General features: G+C 51.3%; 1 protein-coding gene across 2 annotated transcripts in view; it reads left to right on the top strand.

The window, feature by feature from the left end:
* Window positions 1-7,425, top strand: part of TM9SF4 (transmembrane 9 superfamily member 4) — a 52,486-nt gene extending 45,061 nt beyond the window's left edge. For both annotated transcript variants that reach the window (XM_005887902.2, XM_005887903.3), the window contains 4 exons: window positions 258-321; window positions 1,511-1,630; window positions 2,392-2,481; window positions 5,464-7,425. In XM_005887902.2, coding sequence (XP_005887964.2) covers window positions 258-321; window positions 1,511-1,630; window positions 2,392-2,481; window positions 5,464-5,613 — 424 coding nt within the window. In that variant the 3' untranslated portion in view covers window positions 5,614-7,425. The remainder of the gene's footprint in view (window positions 1-257; window positions 322-1,510; window positions 1,631-2,391; window positions 2,482-5,463) is intronic.
* Window positions 7,426-14,167: the final 6,742 nt, after the last annotated feature.

Genomic DNA, 14,167 nt, shown 5'->3' on the forward strand with positions numbered 1-14,167 from the left:
GGAAAGGTGCAGGGTGACAGGTTACAACTGCCTGGGACCTTGGGCAAGCCACGCCCCTTCTCTGTACTGCAGTTCCCCATCTATAAATGGGGAGAAGGATGCACACCTCTTGAATGACTGTAGTGGTACAAAAGCATGCAGAAGCACTAGACCTACTCCACTGTGTTAGCACTCTCATTCTCACTGGCTCAGGAGGGAGCCCGAAGCTTCCAGTGGCCCAGGTCTCCCAGCAGTGTTAACCCTCCCATTCTCTGCAGTATTCTAATGGCTGGGATCCTGCCCTTTGGTGCCATGTTCATCGAGCTTTTCTTCATCTTCAGTGTGAGTACTGCTACCTGCTCCCACCCCTCACCTTCACCCACACCAGCCTTGTCCCCACCCCTCTGCTCAGGTGCTCTGCCACCTACTGCCTGTGAAATTTCAGACAGAAATTTTAACTTCTCTTAGCCCCCATTCTTCACCCTAAAATACAGTAACAGTCCTGCCTTTCATGACAGCTTGGAAGGTTAAGTGAGATGGGCCTGTGTGCAGGGTCTGGTGTGGGAGGGGCTCAGTGAAATTTCTAGAAGCTGCTTTGGCTGTGTTAGCAATATTGCCATTAGTCACCACCTTATTAGTAGCATTGTTGCATCTGTTTTGATTTCTGGGTCCGCACATGTCTTTACCTGTCTTGGTTACTCGGAACTGCTAGGAAAATGTGGGAAATGATGCTTAATTCTCAGGATCATTATGAGGCTGGAACATGATAATGTCCTTAAAAGGCACAGTGCTTGACATTCAGGAAATGCTTCTTAACTCAAAGCTGCTATTTTAATGATGACTGCTCCTCTCTCAGGCCTGCCCAGATGAAAGCTGGCAGAAGGGTTCTTCAGAGCCATCTAAGGCCAGCTGACCCAGCTCGGTGTCCAGAACAGAGAGAGGACTTTGCCCTAAATAAGTGCTGGACAAGCAACCACACCTCTGGAGTGGCCCAGTTTGCCCAGCTGATACCCCCTCGCCCACCCAGCCCTGCCTGGGATGGGTTGGCTGCCTGCCCAAGGAGGCCACCTGTATTCTGTTTGTGTGACCCCAGGCCAGCCACTGATCTCTCTGAACCTTGACTCCTTCACTGTAAAAGGCCACCCTTTCACAGGCTGACATGTGGAGTTGTGTGCATAAAGCATGTAGCATGTGCCTGGTACATGGTGAGCCACCCCAGCTAGTGGTGGCTGCTGTGTAATTTTGATTGGGGTGGGATTTGTTATTTTCCACAAGCTGCTGAGTTCAGGCTAGGGCCCACCCATGGTAGGATCAGCCATGCCCCAGCCCCTCCCTAGGGACAGCCTGGCTCACCCTCTGCTCCAGAGAGGAGAGACCAGGCCAGGCACAAGCCAGGACCACAGGCCCCAGTGGTGTCATGATGGTTCTCCATTCCTGCCAGTCCCGACTGTGGGGTGGAGTTCCCGAGTGCAGGCAAGGACTGCAGGGGCAGGGGCGGGCCCACTGAAGGCCGGCTCTGATGCATCCGCAGGCGATCTGGGAGAATCAGTTCTATTACCTTTTCGGCTTCCTGTTCCTCGTCTTCATCATCCTGGTGGTGTCCTGTTCACAGATCAGCATTGTCATGGTGTACTTCCAGCTGTGTGCAGAGGTGAGGGGAACGTGGCCAGCACTTGGGGGTAGGGGGAGCTGGGGCCAGCATCAAATGGGTCAGGGAAACTGGGTTTCCCACGCCACGTGGTTCCATGTCTTCTGAGGCCTTGGGCAAGTGCGTCACTTCCCCTTGCCGAGCTTCCGCTTGTTCAGCTATAGACTCGTTGTGGGTGGAGGTCACCACGACCTCATGACAGTACTTGTGAGTACTGAGTCCACTCCAGTAGGGATTTCTTCAACAGCTGGCGCCATTTCAGTAACCTGCCCTCCATCTGGGGACTAGCTCTTGGCAGAATGAGCAAAGTCAGGGCTCTGGGACAGACAGGCTGGGCTGAAACCTGGCTCCTCCAGTCGCTCTTGAGCAGTCATTTAACCTCTGTGTGCCTTCCAGACCTAACTCAGAGGGCTGCTTCGTGAACTCTGAGCTGATTCACAATCAGCACCTACAACAGGACGTGGCATGTGGTGAACGTTTGCTCACGAGATGCTAATGTTAATAGTATTCTTTGGTTGTTGATTTTTTAAATTGAGATGTAATTTATTAACAGTAATGTTCACCCTGTTTAGTCTGTAGTTGTGTAAGTTTTTAGAAATGCATGCCGTGGTGTAACCACCATCACAGTCAAGGCATAAAACCTTCACATGACCCCAAATATTACCATCCTTATACAGGGTCTTTAAGCTCCTCAGGCAACTGTGAAACTTGGGGAAGAGATTCAGCCTGGAGACAGCAATGACCCTTCTCTGTTTCCTTCTCAGGATTACCGCTGGTGGTGGAGGAATTTCCTAGTCTCCGGGGGATCTGCATTCTATGTCCTGGTCTATGCCATCTTTTACTTTGTTAACAAGGTACCACCCTGCATGAGGGAGCCCCTTTGCCCTTTCAGGGCAGGCCTGTAGGGAGGGGGTGCTGGGGAAAAACCTCTAGTGTCTAAATCTTACTTTTCTACCAAGAATGGGGAGGACCAAGGTCATTCTAGAACTGTTCCTGCTCTTAGAACAGAACCTTTTTGGAAAGAGAATATGTTTGGGTGACAAAAGCCTTCAGGATAAACGACAATGAGAATGTTGTATGGAGAACCTGTGAGATGACAACCAAAGCAGAGCTAAAAGGAAGTGTATCACCTTACAGTGCTTTTAAGAGAAGTAAGGTAATAGTGTTCACCTCAAGAAGACGGAGAAAAAACAGTAACACGAAAGAATAAATGTAAACGAGAAGAGTTAAAGAGATAAGAACAGAAACTGCTAAAGCAGGCTTTAGCACTCAGATTGAGGGGCTCAGCTGTACTCACAGAGCTCACTGTCCCCAGAGGGTGGCTTAAGAGTCCAAACAGATCCCCACAACAGGTTTGGTAGATGTGCGCATAACACAGAAATCAGATGGGCCACTGAGGGGAGTCTGGGAGTTGCTTTGGTTGGCCCCTGTGTCACCTCCGGGACTAAGCCACTGTATTTTGGGTTTCCAAAGCAGGAAGTCCTCTGCTTATAACCAAGCTGTATTCTGAAACTAAACTAGAGCCATAGGCTGACCAAGTGAAGCTTGGAATTCCCTTTCCCAAAAACATCAGGTTGGAAAGGACCGTCCAGATATTTGAGTGCAGAATTCCACCCCTGCTTCCAGTTCCCTGACTGGCCCCATCTCCAGCAATCCCAACAAAGGATCACCTCGCTAAGGAGTCAGTCAGTGGTGGCCTGTGGGCTAGCAGGCCTGTTGCTGTAAACAGTTTTATTGGCGGTTATTCATTTACCTGTTGTCCAGGCTGTTTTTACACTACAGCGGCAGAGTATTGTAGTTTTGACAAGAGACCACATGGCTTCAGCTGTCGGCTTGGGCAAAAAGTTCGATCCGGTTTTTCCATACTATCTTCCAGAAAAATCTGAATAAACTTTTTGGCCAACCCAATATAACCTGTGCCTTTAAGAAGCTTGCTGAGCCCTGCTCTAGCACATCAGTGATGGAGGGCGTTCCCTCCTGACCTCCCATTCTCTTTAGATAGCTCCTGTCATTATTAAGGTCTTCCTTGATTCACACTGAAATCTGCCTTACTGCAAACTCCATCTTCAGATCAATCTTAATGCTGGAATCCTGCAAAACAAATCTAATTTCCCTTCTCTACAGCCCCTATTTATCAGAAACTCTTCTGAATGGAAAGTGACCAAAACCCAGTTGCAGCTGGCTTAAGCCAAAAAAAGAGAATGTTTTGGCTTATGTAACTTTAATAAGAAGTTGAAGTACAGCTTCAGGCTTGGTTAGATCCAGCAGCTTAAATGGTTATCAGGGCTCTGTGTTTATACCTCAGCTCTGTGTGTGTTTTCTTGGCTTCAGTCTGCAGGTAGGATCTTTTCACAAAGTAGAAGGATGGCCAGTAGCAGCCGTAGAGTCTCTTTTTAGCTTTGCAGCCCTAGCGATAAAAGAAAGTGTTTCCTCTGTCCTCATGTTATCAGTCCCAGGGAAGATGCTCACTGGCCCAGTCCTCTGTCGTCATACTATCAGTCCCAGGGAAGATGCTCACTGGCCCAGGTTATATGTCACCCTTCACTGTTCCTCATGTCCAGTAGGTTGGTGTACTCTGATTGACTAGCTTAGGCTTTGTACTGGAGTGACAGCCCCAACAGGACCACAGAGTAGGGAGTGGGTACCCAAGACCCCGGAAAAAAGGAAGACAAGAGCCAGTGTTGGGCAAGTGAAGCCTGCTTCCATAGCCGCCTACACAAAGGTCACAGCTCAGCCTCCTGCCCTTCCTGCCTCTGCCCGAGGCTTTCTTCTCTGCTCTAAAGCCAGCCCGAGAGCCTTGTCTGAAACATGATGGCCTTGGCCTGTCTGAACTCTAAGGAACTTTCTAGCACCGCCTTTTGCCTCACTCCTTTTCTGGTTTTCACTGGATTTACCACTACTCTGTCCCCCCCATCACCTTCACCCCACCTTCAGCCACAAGAAAGCCCATAAAGAGAGATGGGTGGTTGAGCTGGAAGACATGGCCTTCATCCCCCAGTTTGTGGCTATTTGACTTCAGGGAGATGGTCTCAAACAGTGACCCTTACTGTTTTCTTGTGGACTCCTGGCATTTTGTGACCATGTGTCTGCCCAAGAGCCCTGGAACAGGCCCCACTCGGGCCCTGGTGGGCAGGAAGGTCTTGATACCAAGGTCCCAGATTAGCTCCACTTGGCACATGACAGATTCCCTGGCATCACTGCCCAGGTCTGAGAACTCAGCTAAGGGGTTCAGATGCTCCAGGATCAACTCCCCAGGACTCCCATGTGACGGTAATAAAAGTGACAGAGCACACTCAGGCGGAGAGCACCAGAGGCTGAGACAGGCTCATGGTGACCCTGGTCCACAGTCAGGAGCTGTGAACGCCTCTCTCCTCCCCCGACTTCTGTGCTCCAGCCATCCGCAAGTCTCCCTGCAAGGTTCTGGGGGCTGTGGAGGGTGGGGAAGTGGCAGCTGTGGCCTTCCTGCCTTCGTCATTCTGGCAGTGGGCCCTGAGGTCAGCCCCATCTCCCAGTGAGCTCCCAGGCCCTTCCCCAGGAAGACTCCTACTCCGACATGGAATGGCCTGGTCAGTGGATATGGGCCTTGGGCTCCTAGCCCTCTGACTCCAGGTTCGAATCCCAGCTCCTCTGTAAAATGGGTTAATAACCCACCATAGTGGTCGTGAGCATCCAGGGCGGAGCACAGGCCCTGGTGCTGATGAAGGTTCACTCTGGCCGTGTGCCCCACCTGCCCCTCACTGCCTGCCCACGAGGTCCGGGCCAAGGTTGGGGGACACCTGGTTGGCCACAGCAGGCTGGCACTGAGTGTCCCCCTTCTCTCCCTGTTCGCGCCCCAGCTGGACATCGTCGAGTTCATTCCCTCTCTCCTCTACTTTGGCTACACGGCCCTCATGGTCCTGTCCTTCTGGCTCCTCACGGGCACCATCGGCTTCTATGCAGCCTACATGTTTGTCCGTAAGATCTACGCTGCTGTGAAGATAGACTGATGGGGGTGGACCACGGTCTGGCCCACTGCATCCACGGACAGGAAGCCGCCCCGCACAGGGAAGTGCAGGCACGCAAAATAAAACAACTCCTGCTCGTTTGGAATGTAACTCCTGGCACAGTGTTCCTGGATCCTGGGGCTGCGTGGGGGGCGGGGAGGCCTGTAGATAAATCTCGCATTTTCTTCATCATCTTATTGCAGTTCTATGGGGGATGAGTTTTTTGTGGGTTGTTTTTCTTCAGTGCTAAGGAAGTTCCCTCCAGCAGGAACTCTCGGACCTGTTTATTCAGGTGTATTTTTGGTTTGGGGTTTTTTTCCCTTAGTTTTTTTTTTAACAAATGGATCCAGGATGGATAAATCCACCGAGACACTGGGTTCTGGTCACTGTCTCCACCTCAGTTCCTCAGGGCTGTTGGCTACCCCACAACTAACTGGAAGAGGAAACGCCCGGGGCTTCAGGGAGGTTTCTGAGCCTCTCATTGCCCGTCCTCACCATTGATGCCGCGACAAAGCACAGCTCAGCCCGGACTCGCATCCTCAGTGCCAACCAGCCTCTTCCAGCCCCTTCCCCTCCCTATTCCTTCCTCCCTAGCCTCCTCCCAGGGCCGCTCAAAGCAGGGCTCCCCACCAGGCCTCTGGTCATCTTGTCACTGGGAGCAAGCCCAGATCTTGGTTAAGCCAAGGAAATCCCCCAGAAGTACTGGGCGCCAAGTGCCCCAGGACAGCAGGAATCGCCCCTGCTCAGAGCAGCAGGAGTTTGCTGGACCAGAGGAGAGACTTGGAATGAACTGTCTTTCGTGCCAAGAAACCCTGGATCTGGGGTCAAGTATTTCCAGAGCCAAACGAAGCATTCACGCGTCTGTCTGGATGAGGGTCCTCACCCCTCAGGTTGCTCCTCAGCCCCTTCCTGGGTTGGGCGGGGAGGGGGATGTGCTGCTCTTTGCAGTGTGTGCTGGTGGGAACCCTCTCCTCCCCCACTTCCAAGGCAGGACAAGGCCTGGAGACCTCAGATCTCCTCTTTCGGTGGCTGGGAAGAGGCATTCTCTCCTTGACATCCCCCAGCCTCAGTGCCCACACACAGCTCTTTTAGCCAGACCCTGCCCCTTAACTTCCTGTCTGAGCTCTTGCCTCCTTTGGGGAACACCCAGAACACTACCTGCAAGAAGGAGAGTGGAAAGTAAGTTGTGTCCTTCCTTCCCTGAGTCCCAGGAAGAAGCAAGGAGCCTAAGTTAGAAAGAGGAGCTGACACGGATGCCTGGCTTCTTCATTGGCGCCCCCTCTTCCTAACCCCTGACCTCCCCTATGCCTGTCACAGACCTTTGCTCTCAAGTTGCAAGAGACCAAACATACCCTGGGGTCAGGGTTTAAGTAACAGCCGCTCACCCTTGCTCCAGCCCCATTAGGACCCCCACCACAAGACAAAGCTCAGGATGCTGGCTAAGCTAGGAACATACCCCCCTCACCCCCACCCCCATATTCTCCCAGCAGCCCTCACCAGCTCCACCAGTCAAACCAGTGATTTTCTCAACCTTGCCTCACAGTGACTCCGCAGTACCAAGCGGCGTCCACCAAGAATCAGGTTGGAGGAAAGGGAACCCAAGCAGTCGAGTATGAAAATGGAGTCTTGTTCATTCACATCTTGAATTTTTTTCCCTAATGGATTCTCTTTTGGGGGGGAGTGAGTAAACAGACTCCTCATCAAGGGTTCAGACATCAATTTTTCTGACTTTTTTAATCATCATTTTTTTTAATTAAAAGATGCCTGTATGCCTTTTTTTGGTCCAATTGTAAATAAATATGTCATTGTCCTGTTGTCATGTTTCTTGACTTTCTCGCAAGGGTTACAGGTCTGAGGTGACACAGATTTCCCCCAGTGGGTTGAGCTGAGTGGTTTCCCCTAAAGCTCAGTCTCACATCAGGCTTTCTGCCGCTCTGCCTGGTGCATGTTCAAAGTCTCTCCCACCTCCCCAACCCCTCCATACTGAGTCACTCAGCACGCCCCTCTGGCCCCCCAGGTAGGAAATGGCAAGTAAGTGTGAGCTTTGGTAGCAGTGAGACCTGGTTTTTAAAGGATTCCCAGCTCTAATAGTTTGCTGCTCACTCACTTCACCTGTCATGTAAGACTCTTTCAGTGTCAGGCAGTAGAAACTGGTCACACTGCCCAAAGCCCCAAGGATTGATTAGCTCATAAGTCATCAAGGACGAGTGGTTTGGCTTCAGGTCTGGATAGATCCAGGGGCACAAAGGATAGCCTTAAGATTCTCCCTGTCGTCACTCTGCTTTTCTCTGTACCATTTTATCCCATTGTCAACAGTCTTCCTCTGTGGGAGGCCGGCAGAGCATGGCATAGATCAGTCTAGGCCTACATTGTGCTGTGCTCACTCAGTCGAGTCCGACTCTGTGACCCCATGGATCGTAGCCCACCAGGCTCCTCTGTCCATGGGGGTTCTCCAGGCAGGAATACTGGAGTGGGTTGCCATGTGCTCCTCCAGGGGATCTTCCCAACCCAGGGATCAAACCCAGGTCTCCTGCATTGCAGGCAGATTCTTTACCATCTGAGCCACCAGGGAAGTCCAAGGCCTACATAAGCCAGTTAAGAAAGCCCAGAAGAAAAAGACTTTCCATTATGTTAGTATATTCAACATAGATAAATCCCAGGAAAGGTCTCTAAGGGGCCCAGCTGGGATTACTGTTTGTACATCTTGGACCAATCACTACATCTAGGGGGACTGAGTACTATTAACAGGCTGCATACCCCAAGGATATTGGATACTGTGAATTTCTGTCCACCAAAGTCACGTGGAATGGGTGATTAGGAAACAACGATTCACCATAGTAAGGGATACACAGCAAACAAAAACAATAGTCGCCTGTTAGGTCCATCCAGTCTTAGTACCGAACCAGTGAAAAAGATGCTGGTTGCCATTCATGGGATATTTCCTGTGTTCCAGACACTGTGGATACTTTCCATGTGTTAGCTCACTTAATCTTGAATATGATCCTCTGAGGCATGTTCTGTTATTAGCCTCCTTGACTCTGATGCTGGGAGGGATTAGGGGCAGGAGGAGAAGGGGACGACAGAGGATGAGATAGCTGGATGGCATCACCGACTCGATGGACAAGAGTTTGAGTGAACTCCGGGAGTTGGTGATGGACAGGGAGGCCTGGTGTGCTGCGATTCATGGGGTTGCAAAGAGTCGGGCACGACTGAGCGACTGAAGAGAGGAGGTTACAAGCCCCAGTAGTTCAGCTAGACTGCTGAGCCATCCCATGGCAGGTGAGAGCTGTGCTGCTACTGCTGCTGCTGCTAAGTCGCTTCAGTCGTGTCCAACTCTATGCGACCCCATAGACGGCAGCCCACCAGGCTCCCCCGTCCCTGGGATTCTCCAGGTAAGAACACTAGAGTGGGTTGCCATTTCCTTCCCCAATGCAGGAAAATGAAAAGTGAAACTGAAGTCGCTCAGTCGTGTCCAACTCTTAGCGACCCCGTGGACTGCAGCCCTCCAGGCTCCTCCGTCCATGGGATTTTGCAGGCAAGAGTACTGGAGTGGGGTGCCACTGCCTTCTCCAGAGAGCTGTAGTAGTACTCAACTGAAGAAGCCAGCTTCCAAAACCTGTTCTTCTAGCCACTACTATAGCTGCCTTCTTAAAAGACTTTACGTTTATATTTTAAATTATAATTGACAAACTACACAACTTGATATGTTGTTCAAATATATATATTTGGTCATGCTGTGTGGCATGTGAGATCGTAGTTCCCCAACTAGGGATCAAACTTGCAACCCCTTGCAGTGGAAGCGTAGAGTCTTAACCACTGGATCACCAGGAAGTCCCATGTTTTGACATATATACACATGCCATGAAACCGTTACTACAATCAAGACAGTGAACATATTTACCAACCCAAGTTTCCTTATGTCCTTTGTAATAGTGGCCTCTAGCCTCTCAGGAAGGCAGTGACCCAGAAGCCAGAAATATTCTGGATGATGTAGCTCCTTGGGACCAGGTACAACTGGCGCGTGCGCCCAGAGCTGTGCTCCATTCGTAGGTAGGCCCTGTTCGCCTGGGCACTCACGGCTTCCTGCTCCCCACTTGACGGCTTCCAGCGGGTCCACAACCGGGCCACCAAGCTCAGGGGCCCCAGGCCTTCGTGCGCCTCCGCTCCCACCTCTAGCTTCTCCTCTCCCCCCCCCCACCAGCTTCTCCACCACCTTCATCCCCTCCCCCCGGCTGCCCCACGCCCCCCACCTCCGTCTCCTCCATGAAGATGGCGCCCTTCTCAGTCGTCATTTCCTCGACCTTCCCGCCGGCTCCAGCTCGAGCCCCCAACCCTTCTGTGCGACAGGTTGCTGGGGCGCCGTCCCCGACAAGGCCGGTTTTCCGGGCTCAGGTCAGTGGCGGCAGAGGCCTCCTCCTGGCGCTCTCGGACAGGCGGGGCGGCTGCAGGGCGGGCTGTGGGGTCTTGGGTACCCGCCGTCCCCCAGCCTCTCGGGCCCCAGACGCAGGGACCAGGCGCGCGGCGGTTTCCAGGCCCCCCGACCCGAACCCTCGTCCGCCATAACCTGCGGGAGCCTCGAGCCTGGAAGGGCTTGGGGCGCAGGGGCGACGCTGTGCACTCCGCGAGAGGGACGGCTCGGTGGCTGGCGGCGACCCCAGCGGACAGCCTGCAGGAGGCCTAGACGCGCGGTCTTCTCCTGCAGGGCTCGCTCCGCCCCCTTTCGCCCCCACCCCTTTTCGGGTGTGATTCACCAGGGCTCCCTAGCTAATAAGGGGCGAGGGACCCGGTGGAGGGGCAGGGGCCTGCGACTGCAGGCACCCAGACAGAACTAGGAGTCGGGGGTGGGAAGAGAGTGATAGTGCAGGAGTGTAGCAAGCAAGAAACAGCTCTGAACAGGGACCCAGATCACAGACAGATAGAACCTTCCATCAGAGCCACCATGCCAAGCAGTAATTTTCCCACCTGAGTTGCTCAGTGCCCACTCTACTGTGGCCTTGGGGTAGCTTTGCAGAGGATAAATTACTCAGGCAAATGCAAAGGACTCTAGAGGTATTCTTCAGTCTCTGACCAGACTGAAACTTGCATAGTAGTTGGGCACATTGAGGTGCTCAAAATATTTGTGGTAAAAGGAAGAAACGAGGTTGAAGTGGAAGAATCAGGGACAAGGGAAATTTCAGATGCAGCCAACCAGGGAGCAAGTGGGTCTCTGCCTGGTTTCCCTCCAAGAGCTGGATCCTCACGGGCTGGTGGGCTGAACATTGCTTTATCTCCTCCTGGGCCTGGGGGCTAGCCCTTGTTCTGTTCCATTTTACAAATGTGAACTCTAGTCTGAAGTGTAGGGCCTGTGCCTGGAGAGTAAGAGCCTGGGTGGACCAACCCCTGCAACCCTAATCCTGCACATGCCTACAGTCTTGTTATCTCAGCTCCCCAACTTGTGGCCCATGGTGGTCAGTATACCTAATACTCCACCCCCTCACCTGAAAGTCTTTGCCACCTCCTCCGTAAAGCCTTCAGCTTCTTCCTATCCAATGGAAAAGATGGCTTTGAGCCGCCAGACCCACTCCCAGGAATGCAGCTCCTGGATGTCCTTGGGGCCCTAGCAGAGGTCTGACCCATTGGGGTGGAGTTACGCAAGTCAACAAGCCAAAGAGATGAAGGGCCAGCCCACTGCCTTTGAGCATAAAACACCTGTTAACACACATTAACATGGGATGTCCCGTAGTCTTGGGCTGGACTCTGGAGTGATTTGCACTGCTTTGCTATGGACACTGCTCCAGACCACAGAAAAGCAAGCTCAGTCTGAGCCTCGGATGAGAGGATCTCACTCAGTACAAGGGATGGGGCTCAGAACAGCGATGACCGCCTTTGCTGGACTGGCCAAGCAACATCAGGTGAAGCCATGACTCCTTTCAAGAATCCGTCTGAACCAGATGGGTAGGCACAAGTGTGGGCAAGGTCAAGTCCTAGCTCTGTCACGACCAGCTGTGCACCTTGAGCCATGTATGACATTTTTTTCTTGGACAACCAGCATCCATTCCTCATTCTAACCGCATGCCAAAGTTCCACTCCTCCCCTTGGCTCAGTGTTGTCACCACTGGTCTACAGTGACTGGCTTGGGGATGGCACAGAACACCATCAAGGCCAATGAGACAGAAGATACTTACAGGGCTCCTGTGAATAAAAGGACTCCTCTCTCTAGAGGGCCTGGAAAGGGTCCCTTTCCATTCCTGGTCAGCATTGTGTGAGAATGACTGGAATCGTGGCAGCATGCTTTGATAAAGGGACAAGCCACATGGAAGGGCCTGAGGATGGTCACAACTGCACAAGATATGGCAGAAACACGAATGCTAAAGCCTGCCACGTCTGAGACGGTGAGCCGGTACTAACCTCAAGACTGCACTCCACCTGGCATTTGCAGTGGTGTGAAATTTCATTGAGTCCATTTGGTTTTTTGATTCTTGCATCCAAGATTATTAAGTAGCATGATGCCGCTTACCTCAAAGATCTTTCATTTCAAAATGCAGAGTTTGTAGGTGCTAATGTGAAGGGTTCTCACTGTGCGCTCTATCACACCCACCATCCCCTTGGATGCTAATGATGTCTAGACTCCAGTTCTTCCTCAGGTTCTCTCCAACCCCCTCCCAATGAGACAGGTTCACAACTTCCAAACACATCATTCAGAAGTTTTTAATAAACAACTTCATTATAAAAACTTTTTTTTGAAAATGTCATTCTGTAAAACATTGAAAAATCTACTTTAACAAAGATAGGCCCTGTGCATTTTCTAATGGCACTTATATTTTACAATTAAAAACCTTGTTTTATATAAAGCCAAAAATATTCCAAGAGGTTATTCACTGTGTTTACAAAGTGCTAGAAGGTTTTGTCTTGTATTTTTCTCTCTTTAAATAATCTGGTATTACGAAAGAGTGGCTCCAAAGCCTTGACCACTGGGAGAGAGGGAGTGGGGTGTATGAGAAGTGGTGTTTCAGGAGTTCCAGTGCCAAATGGTGAGAGTTGGAGAGGTGCATTATGGGGAGAATCCACTAAGGAAGCAGGCGAACATCTGAAGAAACTGAACTAGAACATTTCTTTTCCAACCCCTCCACAGAGGCACTTGATTACCATGGTGGATCCTCCTCCTGTCAGAACCAGTACACCCCTTTCCCTCACCACAGACCCTACTTTCCAGTGGTGAGGTCACAGCCAGTTCCTTCCACAGCAGGTTCAGAGCTCCAGGAGAGGCCAGGGTGGGGTCCCAGAGGAATCTGGACTTTTCTGGCCAACACCTGCCTAAGGCAAAAGTTTCTTATTACATAAATATCCTTGTTAAAAAGCAAAATATTGATCCTGTACAATATAAACTGTTAAAAAAGTCGTGCTTAAAAACAGCTCCTAGATAAGAGGGGAGACGGAGCGGGGCTGGAGAAAACAGCTACCAAAAAGGAGGCGGCATAGGGACTTAAAGGGCTACTAGGGGAAAAGTTTAGGGGAGTAGAAATTCAACTTAAGACAATATCTACGAGCAAAAAAGGAATCACACCTGCTTCCCGGATTTCATAAACAAAATGCCAAAAAGGTAATGGGGAAAAAACTCATTGTTCCTCTCCCCTCTCCCAAGATGTGCAGATCCTCTGAGCTGACCCAGCTGGCATGCTACTACCCCCTGGCCCCCAGGACCGCACTCAACCCTGACTAGCTTCTGTGCAGAGGGGGAGGTGCCTGCCACTGTTCAGGGCAGCTCATCGCTGACAGAGGTTGGAGGCGGTGGGGAAGGGGACATCCCCCCCTTTCCTGGTCCCTGTTTGGTCTCTGCCAACATGCCATGGCTCCTGTCCTGGGCAGAAACCCCTAGGCTCTCATGGCCTCAGTAAGGGTACTGAAGTGGGTTTGGTACTGAGTAGGATAAAGCTGTTCTTATCCTTTGAACAAGAGGTCAAGGACTCTTTTTTTTTTTTGGAAAGGGAGGTTTAAGAATTGCTGGCTATCTACAGTCCAAAAAAAAAAAAAGGTGCAGGCAGATGTTCCTCTGCACCAGCAAAGTTCACAGTGATAGGAAAATTCTTTGTGGGTGGGAAGAGCATTGAAGGAAGAATGGGAGGAACAGGACTGGAAGGAAGAGGAGGGAGGAGGGCCAAGGCCCCAAGTTACAAGATTTTAAAGTTGCTTTGCCTGTCCTATGAGTTTCCCAGCATCACTAATGGGGGAGAATTCAAGGAAGGGACAGGAAAGAGAAGGCAGAGAAGGGACTCCTCTAACAGTCCGAGACTTCATATTCCATAGCCAGAGGCCCCTTTACCTCTGTAAACAAAAGGTACGGAAAAGGTGGCAAGGAGGGGCGAGGGTTGCTGGGTCTAGTGATGAAGGTCAGAGACGACAAGGACAATGGCAGCACTGAGTCCCAACTGGGTCCTCACTTACCATCTCCTATATACGAGTCCCAATAACATGCATAGCATGCAGAAGGGGGCTGCGTACCAAGGTGGACGCTTTTAAAAGTAAACCTTAATTAGTCCCTGGGACTCACTGAAGCTAATTTTTAGAAGTAAATCACCTA

Source organism: Bos mutus, chromosome 13, assembly GCF_027580195.1.
Source record: "Bos mutus isolate GX-2022 chromosome 13, NWIPB_WYAK_1.1, whole genome shotgun sequence".
Classification (NCBI taxonomy): Eukaryota; Metazoa; Chordata; class Mammalia; order Artiodactyla; family Bovidae; genus Bos; species Bos mutus.